At 35.3% G+C, this 20,460-nt stretch overlaps 1 protein-coding gene across 1 annotated transcript; it reads right to left on the reverse strand.

The window, feature by feature from the left end:
- Positions 1 to 5,216: 5,216 nt before the first annotated feature.
- On the reverse strand, positions 5,217 to 20,347 carry LOC126811795 (rho GDP-dissociation inhibitor 1). Its single transcript, XM_050537710.2, has 5 exons — positions 20,202 to 20,347; positions 14,729 to 14,917; positions 14,051 to 14,134; positions 12,864 to 13,004; positions 5,217 to 6,730 (listed from the first exon to the last, which is right to left on the reverse strand). The coding sequence occupies exons 2-5, from the start codon at positions 14,895 to 14,897 to the stop codon at positions 6,534 to 6,536; spliced, it is 591 nt and encodes a 196-aa protein (XP_050393667.1). The 5' UTR covers positions 14,898 to 14,917; positions 20,202 to 20,347; the 3' UTR covers positions 5,217 to 6,533.
- Between the last annotated feature and the right edge of the window lie 113 nt (positions 20,348 to 20,460).

Consider the following 20,460-nt stretch of genomic DNA (forward strand, 5'->3'; position numbering starts at 1 on the left):
GACTACACCACACACAAATAAATGCACAAGATAAATCCACGGATAAGACACAATATACAGACATCACAAACAACAAACGTATACATACATCCGATCAAGTGAATTGATCCGGCGGTTAGCCGAAAGCGTCCACTGCCGCTGTGTAGTCCCTTGCCTGTAGTGATACAGACTTCACTTTAAAAAGAAAAACGGGCTAACAATAAGTTACATTGCAACTGTTGTGATATTCTTATTTCCGTTTCATATGTTTGGGCTAGATTGTGCGTAGCGTAGTTTTGATATCTTGCCAATGTGAAAAACACCTATTCGTGGCAACGAGATGCAAGAAAATAATGGACCCCGAGCGGACCAAGCGAAATGCATTTATTCTAGCTCTTTGAAGCTTGATAACAAATAGACTTTTTACGTGTTTATATAATAAAAGACATGTTTGATTGTGCATTTTGAGATTGTATAACACGTTATATATATTGGCAAAGCAGTAGTAAGTTAATTGCATATTTCTTGTGTCCCAACATGTCGAGAAAAGGTAGTATATAAAAGCACAATTAAACTTCTTTGAAGCATTTTATGTTCATATGTATATACATGACTACGGCGCCCGGTAAGGGACGCAAAAAAAAAATATAATAATAATAACTGGCGCGCGCCGGATAATTTCCAATAAGAAATAGAATGAAATGGGGTTTAAAGTCCTACTGTTCTGCTCCTACTGGACTAATCAAGACGGACATACACCATATATAGTGCGTACTATCAGGAAAAGTATGCCCGGGCTGCGGTACTACGGCTTACTCTTATATCGAATTCCAAATGCCAGGGGATCATTTACGTGCATGCCAATGTGGACACCAGACCTCGGTATTTCGTCCCATCCCAACTACTGTACGTTGACCGTAGGCTCGCTATCCAGGAAACCCCTTGTTCCATCACTGCTTTGGTCGAGGAAGTTCATCGGCATTTTCCAGCGTGGTTCCTCCTGCACCATTGATTGACAAGGAGGAATCACGCCGGAAAATCCCGAGGAACTTTTTGGTTTCCTCCTACTGCTAATCACCCCTTCGCACAACACAAGAGAATTATTAAAATAAAATGTAAGCAGATGTTAGCCCCGAAATGACGGGGGTCCCGTGTTCCATCCCTGCGTTGGTCGAGAAAGTTCATCAGGATTTTCCGGCGTGGTTCCTCCTTGTCGATCAATGGTGCAGGAGGAACTGAAATCCCGATGAACTTTCTCGGCCAAGGCAGGGATGGAACAAGCGGCCTCCTGGATAGCGAGCCCACGGTCAACGTACAGACGTTGGGGTGGGACGAAATAACGAGGTCCGGTGTACACATTGGCATGCACGTAAAAGATCCCTTGGCATTTGGAATTCGATATAAGAGTAGGCCGTAGTACCGCTGTCCGGGCAAAATTTCCCTCATATCACGCAGTATATGGCGTATGCCCGTCTTCATTAGTGCAGTCGGAGCAGAACAGTAGGACTTTAAACCCCATTTCATTCTATTTCTTATTGGAAATTATCCGGCGCGCGCCGGTTATTATTATTATATTTTTTTTTTTGCGTCCCTTACCGGGCTCCGTTCATGACAAGCCGTTCGGAGCGCTGCGAAACAATTTTCTTTAAATAATAGTTACATTTTAATTTTCCAAATGATCGGACCCCGCCCGAGCCTTTTTTGAATGGTTCGACTTAAACCCTTCCCAGTCCTATGGAAGACCATTAGGGTCAATCAAATGAAAAAAAATATCTGATAATCTTGTAATTACAAGATAACTATTTTATATAACTATCTTGTAATTACAAGATACTTTAGACTGTCTTGTAATTACAATATAGCTATGTTGTAATTACAAGATATCTATGTTGTAATTACAAGATAGCTATGTTGTAATTACAAGGTAGTTTTCTTGTAACTAGGCTATCTTGTTATTACAAGATACGGAGAAGCCCATTATAGGGTCAATCACATCCAGGTCATGCTCTCATTAATATAAATTAAATAGAGGCGCACGGAAGAGGTTCAGTGAAACGTAAAGATGGCAACGGCTTGTTTAAAAAGGATATAGACAAAACGAACGACAACAAAACGGACACAAATATACGTCAGTCGGTACTTATTAAACACTAGAAGAATGCCCGGCTTCGCTCGGGGGTCATAACCCCGAAACCGGAAGTGGTAGACTAACGCCACCTGGCCTATGTTACTCCCCGGCCCGAGCTACCCCTATACCCCAAATTTCAGACTCGGGGCAGACCTAGTGTAGCCGCCAACCCCGAACAGACAGACAGACAAACAGACAGACAAACGACAGTCACAAATATTAGTATAGATACATTATATGCAAGAGCTAAATCTGCCTATTGCAGGTCTTTCTTTAGGCCTTAAATGTTATATAAACTGTTAATTAGTCAAGACAATAATCAACTCCGATTTTCAACAGATTTGAACCAAATCTGCTGTTCAACGGCCGTTGATGATTAACCGTAAAAATGGTTTTTGTTTTCGTTCCTTTTGACTTTGCACAGTTTTTACATTTCTGTTGAAATGGAAAACAAATCGCTAAACTCGGCAACTTCTGCAGACAATAAAAACTGTATAAAGTCAAAACAAACGAAAACAAAAAAGTTTTCCGAAAAATATGAATAGCGTTCTGTGGCTGTAAGAGGAGCATTAAAATTGGTGAATCATGATAGTAATAAATGATATCAATGCGTGTATGAAGTTGGTGGGAGTATGAAGTTGAGGGTATGATTTGTATGATTTTAATGGAGGCATGAAAATAACGAATGATATTTATGGGAGAATGACATGAATGTGCCGATTCTGTAACATAAAATACAGTACGGCGTTGGCCTAGCTATTCGATAAGTCGGTGTATGGCGACCTTAAAATAAGTTACTCATGAGATTCTTCGTATCTTGTAATTACAAGATATTCAGAATTTTTTTTTTCCATTTGATGGACCCTAATGACCTCCCGTAGAATCCAAACACACACACACTCACACAAACCCACACTCTGATATGAGACTAACATTGTAAACTATGTTAATTCCGAGGTGCAGTGAGGGGGAATATTCAAAATGTAGTGAGAAGTGGTGAGGGGCGGGTGCAGGGCGGGTGCGCACCCCTGTCCCTGTATCCGCGCCTCTTATTGTACCCAACGTGGTTTGTCTTTTCAAAAAGCCAATCCCAATATAACATAGAATATCTGTTAAAGTTGGATTATTGCCAGTTTGGTATAAGCCATTAATCGTGCTCGACATACGAACATGTTCTTTTATCAAAAGAAACAGGCGTGAATAAGAAAAGAGAATAATATCAAAACGTGTTAGTTTTATTTAATCCCGTCTCGATTTTGACAAATTTCCAGGACATTAATAAATGAAAATCTTTCTTTCGCAATATAAACGTTTATAAATGTATGTTCAGAAATAAAATATTGTCTATGGACTATGATCTGGTCAAAAGTGGATCGTCATTTTATAGAATGTAATTGCAATATAATAAATAGACTTTTAACAGATAAAAAGGCGATGTGTTGTATTCATTAAATGAATTGTCCTCTTATGGTTATAGCGAATCAAGAAGACCAGCTGCGTTAAACTCTGGCTTCCTTTCAGATAACCGGTCATATGATGTTTACTTCCTGAATATCGTAGTAATTGGATATACTTTAGTTCACTAATATGCATTGACAGTTCGTGTGTTTATCATATTCTAAATATAACATTTATTTGCCTACAAAGGGACGGTGATATCTGACCAACTAGACTGACACACTGAGCCCAAATACTTACCTTTGGTGCATTACTTAATTCTTGAACTTTAATATCGATTCGTGTATTAATTCTTGAAATATAATATTAATATAGCAATTTAAATTCTTGTGCTTTATTAATTTTTTTTTTCTACAAAACACCCGTTTTGGAAAATCAAAGTCTACAAATTTTGGGGCAGGGGCAAGTAGTTGGCCATGCCTGGGGTTCAAAATAATCTTAAGGTATTTAAAGGTAAGACAGTATTTGAGATAGATTATTCTGGAAAACTGCCTAGTATATCAATCTCGAAAACGCTGTTGTGAATCGTTCTTGTATATTTGATGATTTGACTAATCTAATTCAGATCTAATGTCAAGTATGTTTCATTTTTTTCTTCTAGTTATGCTATGCTATGAGAGAAATTTTGCCAGGACAGCAGCATTTTGGCCTACTCTTCAACCATATTTTTTTACCATCCAAATGGCTAGACCATCTTCCTTGCCAGGTCATCTGTTCTGCACCATTGGCACGGGGAAAAGATGGTGGAAAATCCTGAGGACCTTTATCAACCTATACCTGGTTTGTGAGACAGCCCCTTCCCTTTCACACCAGGACTGAACTGCAGAATGTCTTTCCCATCAACATTAATATTGCTACCTTGACTCTATTTATGGTTGGCCGCTGTGATGTACTATAAAACAGGGCCCCTGATTTCAATTTCCATCATCAATCTATTATACAGTAAATATCGCATAAGCCGTATTCGTATAAGTCGGATCTTCGCTCAACTCGGATAAAATCGTTTGGAACCTTTGATACTGCACGGTTTACAGTTTACTTATTATATTTCTGTGCATAAGTCGGATTTCTTAAGTCAGATCTTTGCTCAAGTCGGATCAAAATGTTTGGTCGATTTGATCTAATTTCGGCAATTTTCCTTCACCCAAGTCAAATCGGCAGTATGTTCAGAATTTGACTGTCTTGTTTTGTCCCGATGGTCTAAATCGTGGTTAAGTAATCCATGCACAGAGCCCCAAAATACTTTCCTCTATCATTTTGACTCGAATCAGCCTATTTGGCGCGACGCAATAATAGAATTTTCCCGGAAAATTCTAAACTCGTCTGCTGTACGAGACACTTTCCAGGAAAATTTAGGACATTGTTAAAAGATGGCAACAAAACAGAAGTTATCTACTCGCACACACGAATAAAAGCTTGAAATTTGCCTTTGAATCAATTATTATCCGGCTCTTGCAGTTTATTTCTAATCGAGCTAAGATTGAATTTTGGTCTTCGGCTAACTCGGATCTTCACTTAACTCGAATAAAATTGGTCAGTCCACTTAGATCCAACTTATGCGAAGTTTACTGTACTTTCAGCTTGAGTCAGTCAATTTGGCATATTTCATGGGAACCCACTATAATTCAACTATATAAACATAAACAACATATTTCTATTTTTAACTTGTTTATTGGCAATTAAGGCAGAAGGACAACAGAAAAGTTATCTGCAATTGCAATATAGGCACCTGAAGACAATAGATTCTGATGTTCAATCAGACATCCAAAACTATAGCTAATGATTTGCTTGTAAACAAATGACATTGTCTGTTGGGTTGAAATAAAATTCTGTATAGTTTCAATTATCTATTACGACAAAAAAATAGAAAATTTCATTAGACTTTTTAATTAATACTGCAGTGATAATTAACATGTACATATATTACATGTAACATTATTTAATTTGTTTGCATAGCTTTGAAAATCAAAAGTACAGAATTTTATGAATTTACTTTAAAAAAAAATTGAAAATCTGTCCGTAACTAATAGTGCCTTTCTGTGGTTATAAATATATGATAAATTTATAAAGCGAAGCACTAAAAAGCTAATGGCACTACGGTTTAACAATGTTCACTATCTACTATATATACTACATGGCATTATAAACAAATTGCGTAGTTCATGTGCACACACCAAAATATATAAATAATTATTTAATTAAAAAAAATAGCTGGGTTCAAGCACTTAGCAACATTTGTGAATTTATAGGAATATCCATCATATGACAAATACAGACACTCATTAGAATTTAGAACAACACAGATGTAAAAATTTTATTTCACAGGAAGAAAGGTGATTGCTTGACACAGTTTCTGTATATATTTTAGGGCATACGTGGCCTACTTTCAAATTCCGTTTTAATATAAAAATGTATTTGGTATTTATTGACCTACAATGAATATTGGCCCCCTTTTCTAAACATTCTTTACCAAGACATTACAATTTATCAAATTGACAGAGAGGGAAAATAAAGTTATACAAGTGATTAACAACACTTAATTTTGTTCAAAAGTCAATGTCTAAAAAGGTTAGAGAATATAAATAAAATCAATTAAACTATTTTACAACAGATTTGATAATTAATTAGTTGTGTATCAGCATGTCAAAAAGTACAAACAAAAAATAAACTTATAACAAATGTAACTACCCACAAAAAATACAAAGTATAATCCCAGATCTATTATAGGCAGCTCACATTACTAACAAAGTTAAACAGGCACTAATATACGATTATTCATTCAATCTATGAATAAAAGTACACTATTTTATTGGAATAATGACCTAACAGAAGAAAAAAACTGAGGATTACAGAATGGAATTTGATTAATTTGGGGAAAAAATCAAAAATCTTTATATATATATGATCAATCCTAACCTACAGATAGAGTGTACTGAGTTGTATACATAAAATCGGGTATAAAAGAATGTCACTGCCAGTCCTTCTTAATCTGTAATTTCCATTCCCAACTTAAATAATCATTACCATCATCATCAGTAAATTGACTATCCATTTTATATTCACCTCTTGCCACCATTCCAGATGGAGCTTCTTCAGGAGGTGTAGTGAAAGATTGGAGGTCCATTTTTGGTCCATAGCTACCTACCATAAAGTTAGTTTTATCAACTGAAAAACAATAAATATTAGAAATGAACAAACATTACATGATAACAGTTTTGAAGAGACTGGTGGGATTTAATTCGGCAATATGTCCCTCCACCATTCTTATTGTCAATGTTTTGGTGTTTTTTCTTTCTCACCAGGTGCATCTTGTAACTGACTTCATTAACCAAGGCTAAAGATAGATAATTAAGTTATTTTTTTAAATTTAAACTTCAGAATCTGTATGCATCAAAACACCCCTTTATGTGCCACTATTTGAGTTTGGGATTACACAACTACACCTGTACACTAAGGCACTGAAAAGATTTGAAGTTTTATTTTTCCAATATGTATCAAATGAAGTCAACTTGATCCATTGTGTAGTTTGCTGGGTGTTGTCTTGTAGATATGGCACATTTCCTTTTTGTGATATATTTCATTACATCTGTACATTATTAAGGTGCACATGCTAAATACATTCTACAATAATTAATGTAAAACATACGTATTTGAATGTTGTGAATTACATCTACAATAAACTGATGTTTGGCAAGATTAAATACCAACAAAACAACATTATTTTGATTGACTTAGTGTGGATGACCCAAAGGGATGGGTGGTCATGGCTAGGGTGCCCCACATAGCCACAAAAATTGGCTCTAATAGTAGTTAAACTTACGTCTGCGAATGTTCACCCTTAAATGACGGAATCTCAAAATTCAAATGATTATATAACTGAGACGCAGCATGTGCATTATTTATAGATTATACAAATCTATCAAATAATAAAGCCAATCTAATGATAAGATAGGTTGCCAGGCAACAAAACCTACGCCCACAACAGCTAAAGTTGACAAGGGTTGTCACATATTTATTCTTTTGTAGGTAATTAGGTGCATTTAATAGACAATTTCATTACTAGAAGTAATCTACAGAAATTGTTGAAATTCGACAGGCTTTTTCGTTTTACTAATTCAAATAATGCATATAAATTTCATACAGATCGGATGATAACTTTTGTTGTTCGAACGTTCACAAGGTTCAACAAAGTAAAACAAGGGCCATAACTCTAGATGTAATTAACGGAAATAGCTGAAATTCATAGGATTCTTTGTCTTACTAATTTAAATGATGCATATAAATTTCATACAGATCAGTTGATAACTTTTGTCGTTAGTGCATTCAAAATTTGCAACAAAGTGAAACAAGGGCCATAACTCTAGAAGAAATTAACGAAAGTTATTGAAATTAAATAGGATTCTTCATCTCACTAATGCAAACAACATATATCAATTTCAAAACAATCAGATGATAAATGTAGTCTGTAGAGTGTACACAAGAAATTGTGGACAGACAGACAGACGGACGGACAGACCGACCGACGGACAGGGGCGACGGCAATATACAACCACATTTCCATGTGGGCGTATAAAAACGTATATAGATTATTTAAAGCAACTTAAGAAAATTTTGTTTGCTGGGTAAGGCTTGTTATCTAAATTCAACTCTCGGGATTATATACCAAAAAATACTAAGATTTGGATGGAAAAATATATATATTTTAATTACATTTACATATCTGCCAAGATCTTTCGGCGTCTTCAGGGCTATGTACACAAAAATACATTATTTAAAAAACCAGCGGCTGCCAGGCAGGATACGCCCACATTTTCGACAGATGGATAGAGAACAAGCTAACAAGAAAGTGATTTTTTCTACAATCAAGGGCCATAATTCAGGAAATTACAATTTGATATGCGCAAACATCGAAGGAAGCTGAACAAACGGCAGCCATTTTGTCTGTCAATTTTGGGCCGATTTTCATGAAATTCGAACTCAGTCGTCCTTAGGGTGTAACGGTGATATAATAATATGTTTTTTTAAATCGGATAAAAATACACAAAAATACATTATTTAAAAAACCAGCGGCTGCCAGGCAGGATACGCCCACATTTTCGACAGATGGATAGAGAACAAGCTAACAAGAAAGTGATTTTTTCTACAATCAAGGGCCATAATTCAGGAAATTACAATTTGATATGCGCAAACATCGAAGGGACCTGAACGAACGGCAGCCATTTTGTCTGTCAATTTTGGGCCGATTTTCATGAAATTCGAACTCAGTCGTCCTTAGGGTGTAACGGTGATATAATAATATGTTTTTTTAAATCGGATAAAAATTATGACCTCTATAGGGTCCACAAGCCAAAAACGCGACTTTTCGTACAATCAGGGGCCACAATTCAGGAAGTTACAGTCCGATATTCACAAATATCGAAATGAACCGAGATCTTTGAGTTATAAACTTACATTTCAAGTTTCAACAAAATCGGATAAAAATTGTGACCTCAATAGGGTCCACAACCTTGATATACCATATTTTTCCGCTATATTTGAGAACGAACGGCAGCCATTTTGTCTGTCAATATTGGGTCGATTTTCATGGAATTCGAACTCAGTCACCCTTAGGGTGTAACGGTGATATAATAATACGATTTTCACAAAATTCGAACTCAGCTATCCTTAGGGTTTAACGGTGATATAAGAATACGTTTTTTTAAATCGGATAAAAATTATGACCTCTATAGGGTCCACAAGCTAAAAACGTGATTTTTTGTACAATCAGGGGCCATAATTCAGGAAGTTACGGTCCGATATGCGCGAATATCAAAAGGAATCGAGATCTTCGGGTTATAAACTTACATTTCAAGTTTCAACAAAATCTGATAAAAATTGTGACCTCTATATAGGGTCCACAACCTTGATATACCATATTTTTACACTATTTGAGAACAAACGGCAGCCATTTTGTCTGTCAATTTTGGGCCGATTTTCAGGAAATTTGAACTCAGCCGTCTTTAGGGTGTAACGGTGATATAATAATACGTTTTTTTAAATCGGATAAAAATTATGACCTCTATAGGGTCCACAAGCTAAAAACGAGATTTTTTGTACAATCAGGGGCCATAATTCAGGAAGTTACGGTCCGATATGCGCGAATATCGAAAGGAACCGAGATCTTTGGGTTATAAACTTACATTTCAAGTTTCAACAAAATCTGATAAAAATTGTGACCTCTATAGGGTCCACAACCTTGATATACCATATTTTTACGCTATTTGAGAACGAACGGCAGCCATTTTGTCTGTCAATTTTGGGCCGATTTTCAGGAAATTCGAACTCAGCTATCCTAAGGGGGTAACAATGATATAATAATACGGTTTTTTAAATCGGATAAAAATTATGACCTCTATAGGGTCCACAAGCTAAAAACGCGATTTTTTGTACAATCAGGGGCCATAATTCAGGAAGTTACGATCCGATATGCGCGAATATTGAAAGGAACCGAGATCTTTGGGTTATAAACTTACATTTCAAGTTTCAACAAAATCGGATAAAAATTGTGACCTCTATAGGGTCCACAACCTTGATATACCATATTTTTACGCTATTTGAGAACGAACGCCGGCCATTTTGTCTGTCAATTTTGGGCCGATTTTCACGAAATTCAAACTCAGTCGCCCTTAGGGTGTAACGGTGATATAATAATACTTTTTTTTAAAATCGGATAAAATTTATGACCTCTATAGGATCCACAAGCTAAAAACGTGATTTTTCGTACAATCAGGGGCCATAATTCAGGAAGTTACGGTCCGATATGCGCGAATATCAAAAGGAACCGAGATCTTTGGGTTATAAACTTACATTTCAAGTTTCAACAAAATCGGATAAAAATTGTGACCTCTATAGGGTCCACAACCTTGATATACCATATTTTTACGCTATTTGAGAACGAACGCTGGCCATTTTGTCTGTCAATTTTTGGCCGATTTTCTTGAAATTTGAACTCAGTCGCCCTTAGGGTGTAACGGTGATATAATAATACGGTTTTTTAAATCGGATAAAAATTATGACCTCTATAGGGTCCACAAGCTAAAAACGCGATTTTTTGTACAATCAGGGGCCATAATTCAGGAAGTTACGGTCCGATATGCGCGAATATCGAAAGGAACCGAGATCTTTGGGTTATAAACTTACATTTCAAGTTTCAACAAAATCGGATAAAAATTGTGACCTCTATAGGGTCCACAACCTTGATATACCATATTTTTATGCTATTTGAGAACGAACGGCAGCCATTTTGTCTGTCAATTTTGGGCCGAGATCTTTGGGTTATAAACTTACATTTCAAGTTTCAACAAAATCCGATAAAAATTGTGACCTCTATATAGGGTCCTCAACCTTAACATACCATATTTTTTACACTATTTGAGAACAAACGGCAGCCATTTTGTCTGTCAATTTTGGGCCGATTTTCAGGAAATTCGAACTCAGTCGTCCTTAGGGTGTAACGGTGATATAATAATACGTTTTTATAAATCGGATAAAAATTATGACCTCTATAGGGTCCACAAGCTAAAAACGTGATTTTTTGTACAATCAGGGGCCATAATTCAGGAAGTTACGGTCCGATATGCGCGAATATCGAAAGGAACCGAGATCTTTGGGTTATAAACTTACATTTCAAGTTTCAACAAGCCAACAGTGAGGCTGATGTCCCCCACCGAAATCCCCAAATAAATAGATGACACATATTAATTAATCGCACATCTATTTTTTTTCAAAAGTATCGAGCAATCAAACTGATTATCAACTATACTCTAAGTTTCATCACTCTCTATCAGATAGAATCAAAGTTATCTTGTCCAAAAGCATCGACCAAAGAAATTGCTTATCTCTGCTTAGCTTTAGCTTGATAGGTTAATCATTGAACTCAAGTCAAGACGAACATCTACATCAAGTTTAAACAGTCTACCTCAATTAGAAGCAAAGTTGTTATGTTCCAAGGTCTTGACCAATCAAAATGCTTATTGCTCCTTAGCCTAAGCAGACAATTTTCATCATCGAACTTAGTCAAGGTATTGATGTAATGAAACTATACACCAAGTTTCATCACTCTCACTTAATTAGAACTAAAGTTATCGTGTCCCAAAGCATCAACCAATCAAATTGCTTATCTCGACTTAACATAAGCCGAAAATGCTCATCTTCGCACTCTATCGAGGCATTGACCTCATAAACACCTACACCAAGTTTGAACATTCTAGCTCAATTAGAAGGAGAGTTATTGTGCTCCAAAGTCTCGGCCAATCAAATTGCTTATCGCTCTGCTTACCCTTAGCAGAAAATGCTCAATATGGAACTTAGTCAAGGTATTGATGTAATGAAACTATACACCAAGTTTCATCACTCTCACTTAATTGGAACTAAAGTTATCGTGTCCCAAAGCATCAACCAATCAAATTGCTTATCTCTACTTACCCTAAGCAGAAAATGCTCATCTTCACACTCCATCAAAGCATTGACCTAATAAACACCTACACCAAGTTTGAACATTTTAGCTCAATTAGAAGGAGAGTTATTGTGTTCCAAAGTCTCGGCCAATCAAATTGCTTATTGCTCTGCTTACCCTGAGCAGAAAATGCTCATTATCGAACTTAGTCAAGGTATTGATGTAATACATTGTAATGAAACTATACTCCAAGTTTCATCACTCTCACCTAATTAGAACTAAAGTTATCATGTCCCAAAGCATCAACCAATCAAATTGCTTATCTCTGCTTACCCTAAGCAGAAAATGCTCATCTTCGAACTCCATGAAGGCACTGACCTAATAAACACCTACACCAAGTTTGAACATTCTAGGTCAATTAGAAAGAGAGTTATTGTGTCCCAAAAAGTGTGACGGACAGACAGACATGATTTTCCGTACAATCAGGGGCCATAATTCAGGAAGTTACTGTCCGATATGCGCGAATATCGAAAGGAACTGAGATCTTTGGGTTATAAACTTACATTTCAAGTTTCAACAAAATCGGATAAAAATTGTGACCTCTATAGGGTCCACAAGCTAAAAACGTGATTTTTCGTACAAACAGGGGCCATAATCCATGAAAGTTTCGATCCGATACATGCCAATATCGAAAGCAGCCGAGATCTTTTGGGGATAAACCTATATTTCAAGTTTCGTCGAAATCGGACAAGAATTGTGACCTGTAGAGAGTCCACAAACAATTGTGGACGGACGTCCGGACGGACGGACAGGGCGACGGCATAATACGTCCGCATGAAAATGTGGGCGTATAAAAATACTAACCTTTAATGCCTCCTCTGGAGGCTTTTTGTTTATATTTTAGACCAGTAACAATTTCTCGTTGAACATAGAAATAAATTCTAACTCGGTAGGTGCAACCTTCTTTTATTACAAAGGACTTCTTTTTAATTTCATGTTTGTCTTCTGCAAAAATATAAATTGAAATTGTACATGATATAAGAAGGTTTAATATACATTTTTGATTGAAGAGAATATCTCACTTTGGCTGCATAGGGCTGGCAATCGATACTGGATTTAAGTATCGATAATCACTGACCATCTGGCAATCGATAATATCGGTGAACTATTTTTACTTACAATTGTTTTGAAAACATTCATAATTTGTGGTGAATTACGAATTATAAGTGAGTTTTTGCTTTAATATCATTATGTGTACATGCTGAAATTGTTCCATAATTTTGACAATATTAGCATTCCATACCAAAACCAAGGTGTCGAAACTAATCGACTTCAATTGGAAGACAGAATAATAACAGTAACAGTTTATTTCTCGTAGTTATTCTGATTTCTCATACCCACAAAACATCTTGTATAGTGGCTTAATTCATATTTTTTATTCTTAGTCACTATGATATGTATATAATTGAGATTTAAAAACAGAGCAGACGAAAGAAATAAGAGTAAAAGAAGGGGTATATGTCTAAATGTTATGTGAATGTTTGCTCTCATCATACGCAGCTGACAGTTCTTAGCAATGGCCACTCGTGTGAAAAACAAAACGTGTGTTTAATGACTAGTTGCAAGCACGCGTTGCAAAGAATACTCTGATACAGATTATCTTTTATGGATTTCTTACAAATGGCTACCTATAATTGCACGATCCTCAATACCCTATTTTAACCCTGTATCAATTATCGATTTTCAAAACGCTTTACCGACGATTATCAGCAATATCGATATTTTCGGCCAGCCCTACATTGGTAAGTAGAAGAATACAAATCTGGCGTAATAACACCTGCATGTATCAAGTGAAGTGAATGCAAGACAACTGAATATGTGAGAGCTATCCTTGAAATAATATTAAATATGCACAACTACGATAATCATAAAATGAGCAATTTTCAGTTTCTTTTTTATTTCAATTGGACAAGTTTTAACATCAGAGGCCTTAGAAACAAAAAAATAAATCGATATGGCCTTCTACGAATATTTTTTGTGAACTGACTTACTTGTTAAATCTATATACAACTCGTCTCTACCTTCTACTAGCAATCCTAACTTTTGAACAATTACCCGACTTGGATTATTCTCATCTGAAATTAGATACAAATATTTAACACACAGATTTAGTAGTTAAAGCTGAAGATTACCTGCCACAACTATTATGTTCGAGAATGGTACAATATGAAATGCAGTACAATTATAGACGATTGAATATTCAGGACAGCAAAATCAAAAATCAAATAGGGATTAACATCCTACTTTTCAGGACCTACATGTACTGGTAAGCCTGTAATATGTTCTATGAGAGAATTTTTGCCCCAATAGCAGCATTTCCACCTACTTTTCATCAAATTGCAACCGTCAGGGTTCTTTTACGTACACATCAACAAGTACATGGCTGGACATCTAAATGGCTACTGTTAAATGCTATTTTCACCTACCTACTTAGCTTATTGTAAATATACTTCCAGGGCTTCCTATATTCTTGTATTAAATGCTTTAAATTTCTTTGATTTAGGCCAATATAAAGTACTCAATTGTGTTAATATTATGCATCACTAGTCTAACTGTATGATTAAATTCTTGTATTAGTAGATTAGGATATGTTAGCTTGTTCACTAATTTTAGTCATAAAATTCTCATTGAATGTATACTTGAATGAGGAACCTGATTGCAAAACTCACCAACAATAGTTCCTCCTCCTCCTGCTGCAGAACCTAAAAGAGTTTCTTTATATTTTTTTAAACTCTCATCTTCAGCATCAGCAGATAAGATTTCGTCTAATTTTTTTTCAGCTGGGGGTTTATATAAAGTATTTTCTTCATCATGATCATCTGTACCTTGTTCAGCCATCTCTGTAACCAATTACTAACCTAGAAGAAAAATAATTAACTACCAGTATAATTCATTATTAGCACATAAATACAGGCATGCTCAAATATTCTCACTGAAACAAGAATGTAGCCTATAAAAACAGGTGCATAACGGTAGAAGCATGTTTTTTATCCTTTAATATCATTAGAGAAAGTGATACATGTATATAAATACTGGTACATCCCTGAACAGATCACAACAGTCCAACCACTTGAGATGTGTAAATGGCTTTCCGTATTATAGGAACATTTTGCGTGCACCACAGCTTTGCCCAATATGAACAGGCAAGGAGTCCTATACCCCGTTCTGGTACTTATATTTAAACTGGTTTAAAATCGCCAGGGAGTTAACTACGCATGGGCAAATACCATTTCCTGGCATATGTGTAAACACCCCGTCAAATATTCTGCAAGAATTGTTTGAACTATACCTTTCCACGAATACTTTTAAATACCAACACTTTCAGCCTAGAAATTAATACAAAATCTAGGAAAAGTAGAATTAAACGGCATAGACAACTGTTAACACTGGTAATGCAGGATGCTGCCATTTTCCTTGGAACATCAGTTACTGCGTACTGCACATGTCCAAATCGAGCTATTGCCAGCTATTTTAATCCAAGATAAACATGTTTAGAATAAAAAGCCTGCTCAAAGACAGGTCCCGAACTGGGTTGTTTAAACTGGTATATTTGAGCCACCAATGCGTTAAGACTGTCACGATAAAAACCGGTTTAAAATTCCGGCGATCTTTAAACTTATGTGTCTGAACAGGCTACCAGTATATTTTAAGTGTTGAAGGGTTAAAGAAAATCTTTGACAAATTAAAATACCAACAAAACCTTTTACCGTCTTTAATGGCCCAGTTGGCCAGGGCTGCCGACAACCAGTATCGCAGCGCAATTTGCGATACATATTTTGTCCGTTGCTAATCAAAAATTAAAATCTAAAGTTTTTGATTCGCAGTAACTGCGAATCATTAATATGCCTGTCATTTTGGATATTGACACAAGGATAATCCACATTTGAAGACTAGAAAGCTTTCTCAACAATTTCAACGAGTATAAAATGTTGAATAAAATTTTATAAACAAAACTGAATTCTCCGTGTGACATTTTCTTCTCGAACTACCCAGACACAATTCATTATACGGTACTATATAATACAGGGACATAACTCTATAAATAGGGACTATTAAACCGGAAACAGGGAATCAAGTAGTACCACTCACGTTGCGAGACATCAAGTAATTATATGATATTTTGAAAGAAATAAATCCAGTGTATCCTCTACGTATTGTAAATAAAATATAAAAAAATAAATGTTAACGTATTGTAAAATGATAAATCAAAGTAAAAATTCCCGTAAAATATCACGTGTGTCTAGTCAATCGAGGTGCGCCCGATTGAACAAGAAAAGCAATACACGATAAAAAGCAGACGAAATTGTTTTCTAACGAAGATTTCTAACTTACAAAAAATAACAATTAAAATGATTGGGGCTTCGGAAGTCACTGTTAAGAATTGGCTTCAGACATAAGACCTAACTAAATGTCTACATCACATTCACAAACTGTCACAAGTACTTGTGGCACTCCTAAAAAAATCTAAGATTAGTAAGAATGGAATCTAATCATATTTGTTATGAACTAAAGTAATATCTTGTTATTTAGGTGTTTTATGTTGAAACTGAAAAACTGCTAATCAATTTTTAAATTTGCTAATCAAATTTGGCAAAATTGGACTTTTTGATTAGCAGTGCTGCTAATCAACCGTGAAAAATTACCGACAGCCCTGCAGTTGGCGCTGAAAAGTAGGACATTCACACTGTAACTCGCGTATCATTAAATCTGGTGTATTTAGCCCCCATTTCTTTCACATTCATTCAATATAAAATCTTTGTTTAAAATTTGCAAAAATCATTTAAAATCACCAAAAATCATCTAATTTGTACTTGTGCCTATTTTAAAACTGACCATTCAGTTTTGACAATGAATGTCCAAATCACAAGTGATTAATTTCTCGATCACTGTTAACAAAATAAACAACCCAATTGGTTATGGTGTATAATGATTAATTTTTTAAAATTAAACAGTAGCCAGGAAATAAAATACTTGTAAATTGGACACACATTATCAAAATTAATCAGTCAGCTTGAAACTGGACACAAGAACACATTAGATGATTTTGGGTGATTTTAAATGAATTTTAAAATTTTTTAAACAAAGATTTGATATTAAACGAATATGAAAGAAATTAGTGCTAGACTCACCAGATTAAAAGATACCCGGGTCACAGTGTCGAGTGTCAACCACATTTCATTTCATTTATATCATTCAAGTTAGTGGTGTATATTTAGTTTAAAGATATTAATCTAGCAAAAGAAATATAAAATGTATCTTATCTCTTCAATACATTTTAATTTAACCACTATCTCAACACATCAGAATTCTATCTGATAGAATCTATCAAATCCATTTTTCCTTTTCATTCCATTTCTATTTAGTTTAAGACATCAACAAATCATTGCTAAAGGACAGTACAAGTCATAAACATCAACTATATTTCCCACAATGCTATGAATGGTAAGTAGTATTCTCTGAATCATCATTGTATAAAGTATGTTGATGTCTAAGATATACATTTAACCTAATGTACATAAATTAACATGCCACCGTGCAATAAAACACAGTAAATACACAAATAAACAACATATTTTTAATACAATGTTTCAAAGTTATTATGTAATAATAAAGACCAGTAATCTCCACTAACTCAGTCAAGTATATCAAGTACACTTTACATGTACTTTCTAATAATTTTATTACAGTATTTAAAGTAGCTAAGTCTCTAACTCAATATCATCCAAAATCTTCCAACATTGAAAACACAATTTATTTGTCGTTTTTTTTGATGTTCTGATATCCAATATTTAAGACAAAATAAACATATTACAATTGGTACATGAATCGTGTACCATAATGCGTTTCAGACCTATTTGTAATAAGGGACTCGAAAAAGGAGGCTAGGCATATTCCACAAATCATGTCAAACGGTGACGCTATATTCTTATCTGGCGTAAACTGGAATAACCAGACGCTAGAGATTGAAATTCGATTGAAAATACTGGAGTATTTCGCCGAACCTAACTGATTAGAAATTATAGCAAAAACAGAAACAATTGAATGTAAATCAATTTATATACATTGGTATTACATTATTGTATGTGTTGCGACCCATTTGTGTCAATTTCTAGGTCCCAAATATTAGCGATTTAGCTCCTTTAACAAAAGACTATGACTATTCATAGTTGGCATAAAGCAATTTTTCCCATCCTGTGTCATTCACTCAATGGGAAATGAAATCAAATGAAATGGGGGTTAACATCCTACTGTTCTGCTCCGACTGGGCTAATGAAGACGATCATATGCCACAAGGCAAACTTTCCAGGACAGCAGCTTTACTGCCTACTCTTATATCAAATTCCAACTGCCAAGGAATTTTTATGTGCATGTCATCCGAACAACTAAACATTGTCCCTTGCCAGGCCCTCGGTTCTGCACCACTGACAAGGAGGAAGTTCATTGGAAAATTCTGATGAACTTTCTCGGCCGACGCAGGGATCTCCGTAGTTCAGCTCTGAACATAGCTCTCATTACACTCGCCCTGTGCGTTCAGGAACCGCCCTATTGAATCCTTGTCGAAAAAGTTTCGGCCCCCAGACCCCAGTCAATCTTACTGGGCAACTTTTTACTGCTAAACGGTCATGTGTCCCTTCAAACACCTGTACCATGTAAAGGAACATTTTAGTGAGAAAATAAGACCTTGCTTACCTCGCTAGAGTCAGTACATGCGACACAACATGCTGTTAAAAATACGACCTCTTCTGCTAAACAGTTTGGCAGAAGCCATTGAAATCTAAATATAGGGTAACTCACAAATTTACTTAATTTGGCCATATATGACGAAACGAAATTTAGGTAAGAAAGGTAAGAGGTGGGGGGAAATTGGTTCTTTGAAAAGTTGAGAATCTTTGGACATTTATTGCTTTGCCTAGCCCAATTATAATCAAATTTTTTCAAAAATTCCAATTTTTTTTCACCTTCTTACCTAAATTTCGTTTCGTCTTATATGGCCGTTATACATCAATTTGTGTGTTACTTAATATTTAGTCTAATTTTACATTGCAGTGGCTTCTGCCAAGTCGTTTAGCAGAAGGGGACGTACATGTATTTTTCACAGCATGTTGTGTCGCACATACTGACTAGCGAGGTAAGCAAGGTCTTATTTTCTCACTAAAATGTTCCTTTACATTGTACAGGCGTTCAGAGATTGACACACGATCATTTACCAGTAAATAGTTGCCCAGTATAATTGACTGGGGGCTGAAACTTTTTCGACAAGGATTCAATAGGAATGTTCCTGAACGTACAGGGAGAGTGTAATGACACCTACATTCAGAACTGAACTAGGACCTTCCGGGTTAGCAAGCCAACGTTTTAACCACTGAACCACCATGACTCTATCACCCAATCATCAATGGAAAGAAAACTACTAAAAAATTTTACCTTTCAACAGTGATTCATGACTATTCCTGACATTTCTGACAAATGGAAAGAAAACTACTAAAAATCTTTTACCTTTCAACTGTGATTCATGCCTATTCCTGACAAATTGACATATATTTTGTTAAGATTAGTAGCGTGAAATTAATTCTTAAGCGCATCTTATTTCAACTGATCATTTACATACTTGAAATCTGACAGAAGTGTTCATGCACTAGCATTCTGCAAACTTTGTCAGTCTAAGTAATGGTTTCTTAAATGCTGAAACTAATTGGGCTTAATTATTGTAAGCATAAAAAAAAAACATCGCATCATACACATCCTCATTATATATATATAGAATATAATAAGAAATAGAACAATGTTTTTTTAGCTGCATTCCTGTGTATTATAGGTCTATTGCAGTATTGACTAATATCGTAATAACGATCAGTGCGAATGCAATACTATGATTTTGGTTCCTTGTTAAACCATGTGCCAAAGACAATGAATCTCAATGATATGGTCATGGGTGGAGTCGAAGACTCTTACTCATTCTTCTTTGCTGACTGTTGACGATGTTTGAGAAGGAGGCGACAATTGACGCGCGATTCACAAAATTGTTTGCAATACATAAATACGATAAAATCATACTTTTTAAAAAATGAATTATTTCACAATATACTTATAGAAAATAAAATTATTCCAATAATTCCATTATGATACGAATAGAAAACTTACACAACAAGAACCAAAGTTGTACAAGTAAAGCGATTAGCTTTTCTCCCTCAATGGCGATACCGATTTAACTTCCGTTTAGCATTTTTAAGTAAACCATAAGAAATAGTTCGGCATAATATTTTAAGTATTTATAATACTAGTGATAAAAGAATATCTATTTGACTTATAGGGTAATGAAGAATAATCAAACGAAGATCCAACATCATCTTCATATTGTGGATAATCAAAATTATTAATAGGCCTAAACTGTTTACTTAAC

The sequence above is a fragment of the Patella vulgata genome, chromosome 2 (assembly GCF_932274485.2).
Source record: "Patella vulgata chromosome 2, xgPatVulg1.2, whole genome shotgun sequence".
NCBI classification, from domain to species: Eukaryota; Metazoa; Mollusca; class Gastropoda; family Patellidae; genus Patella; species Patella vulgata.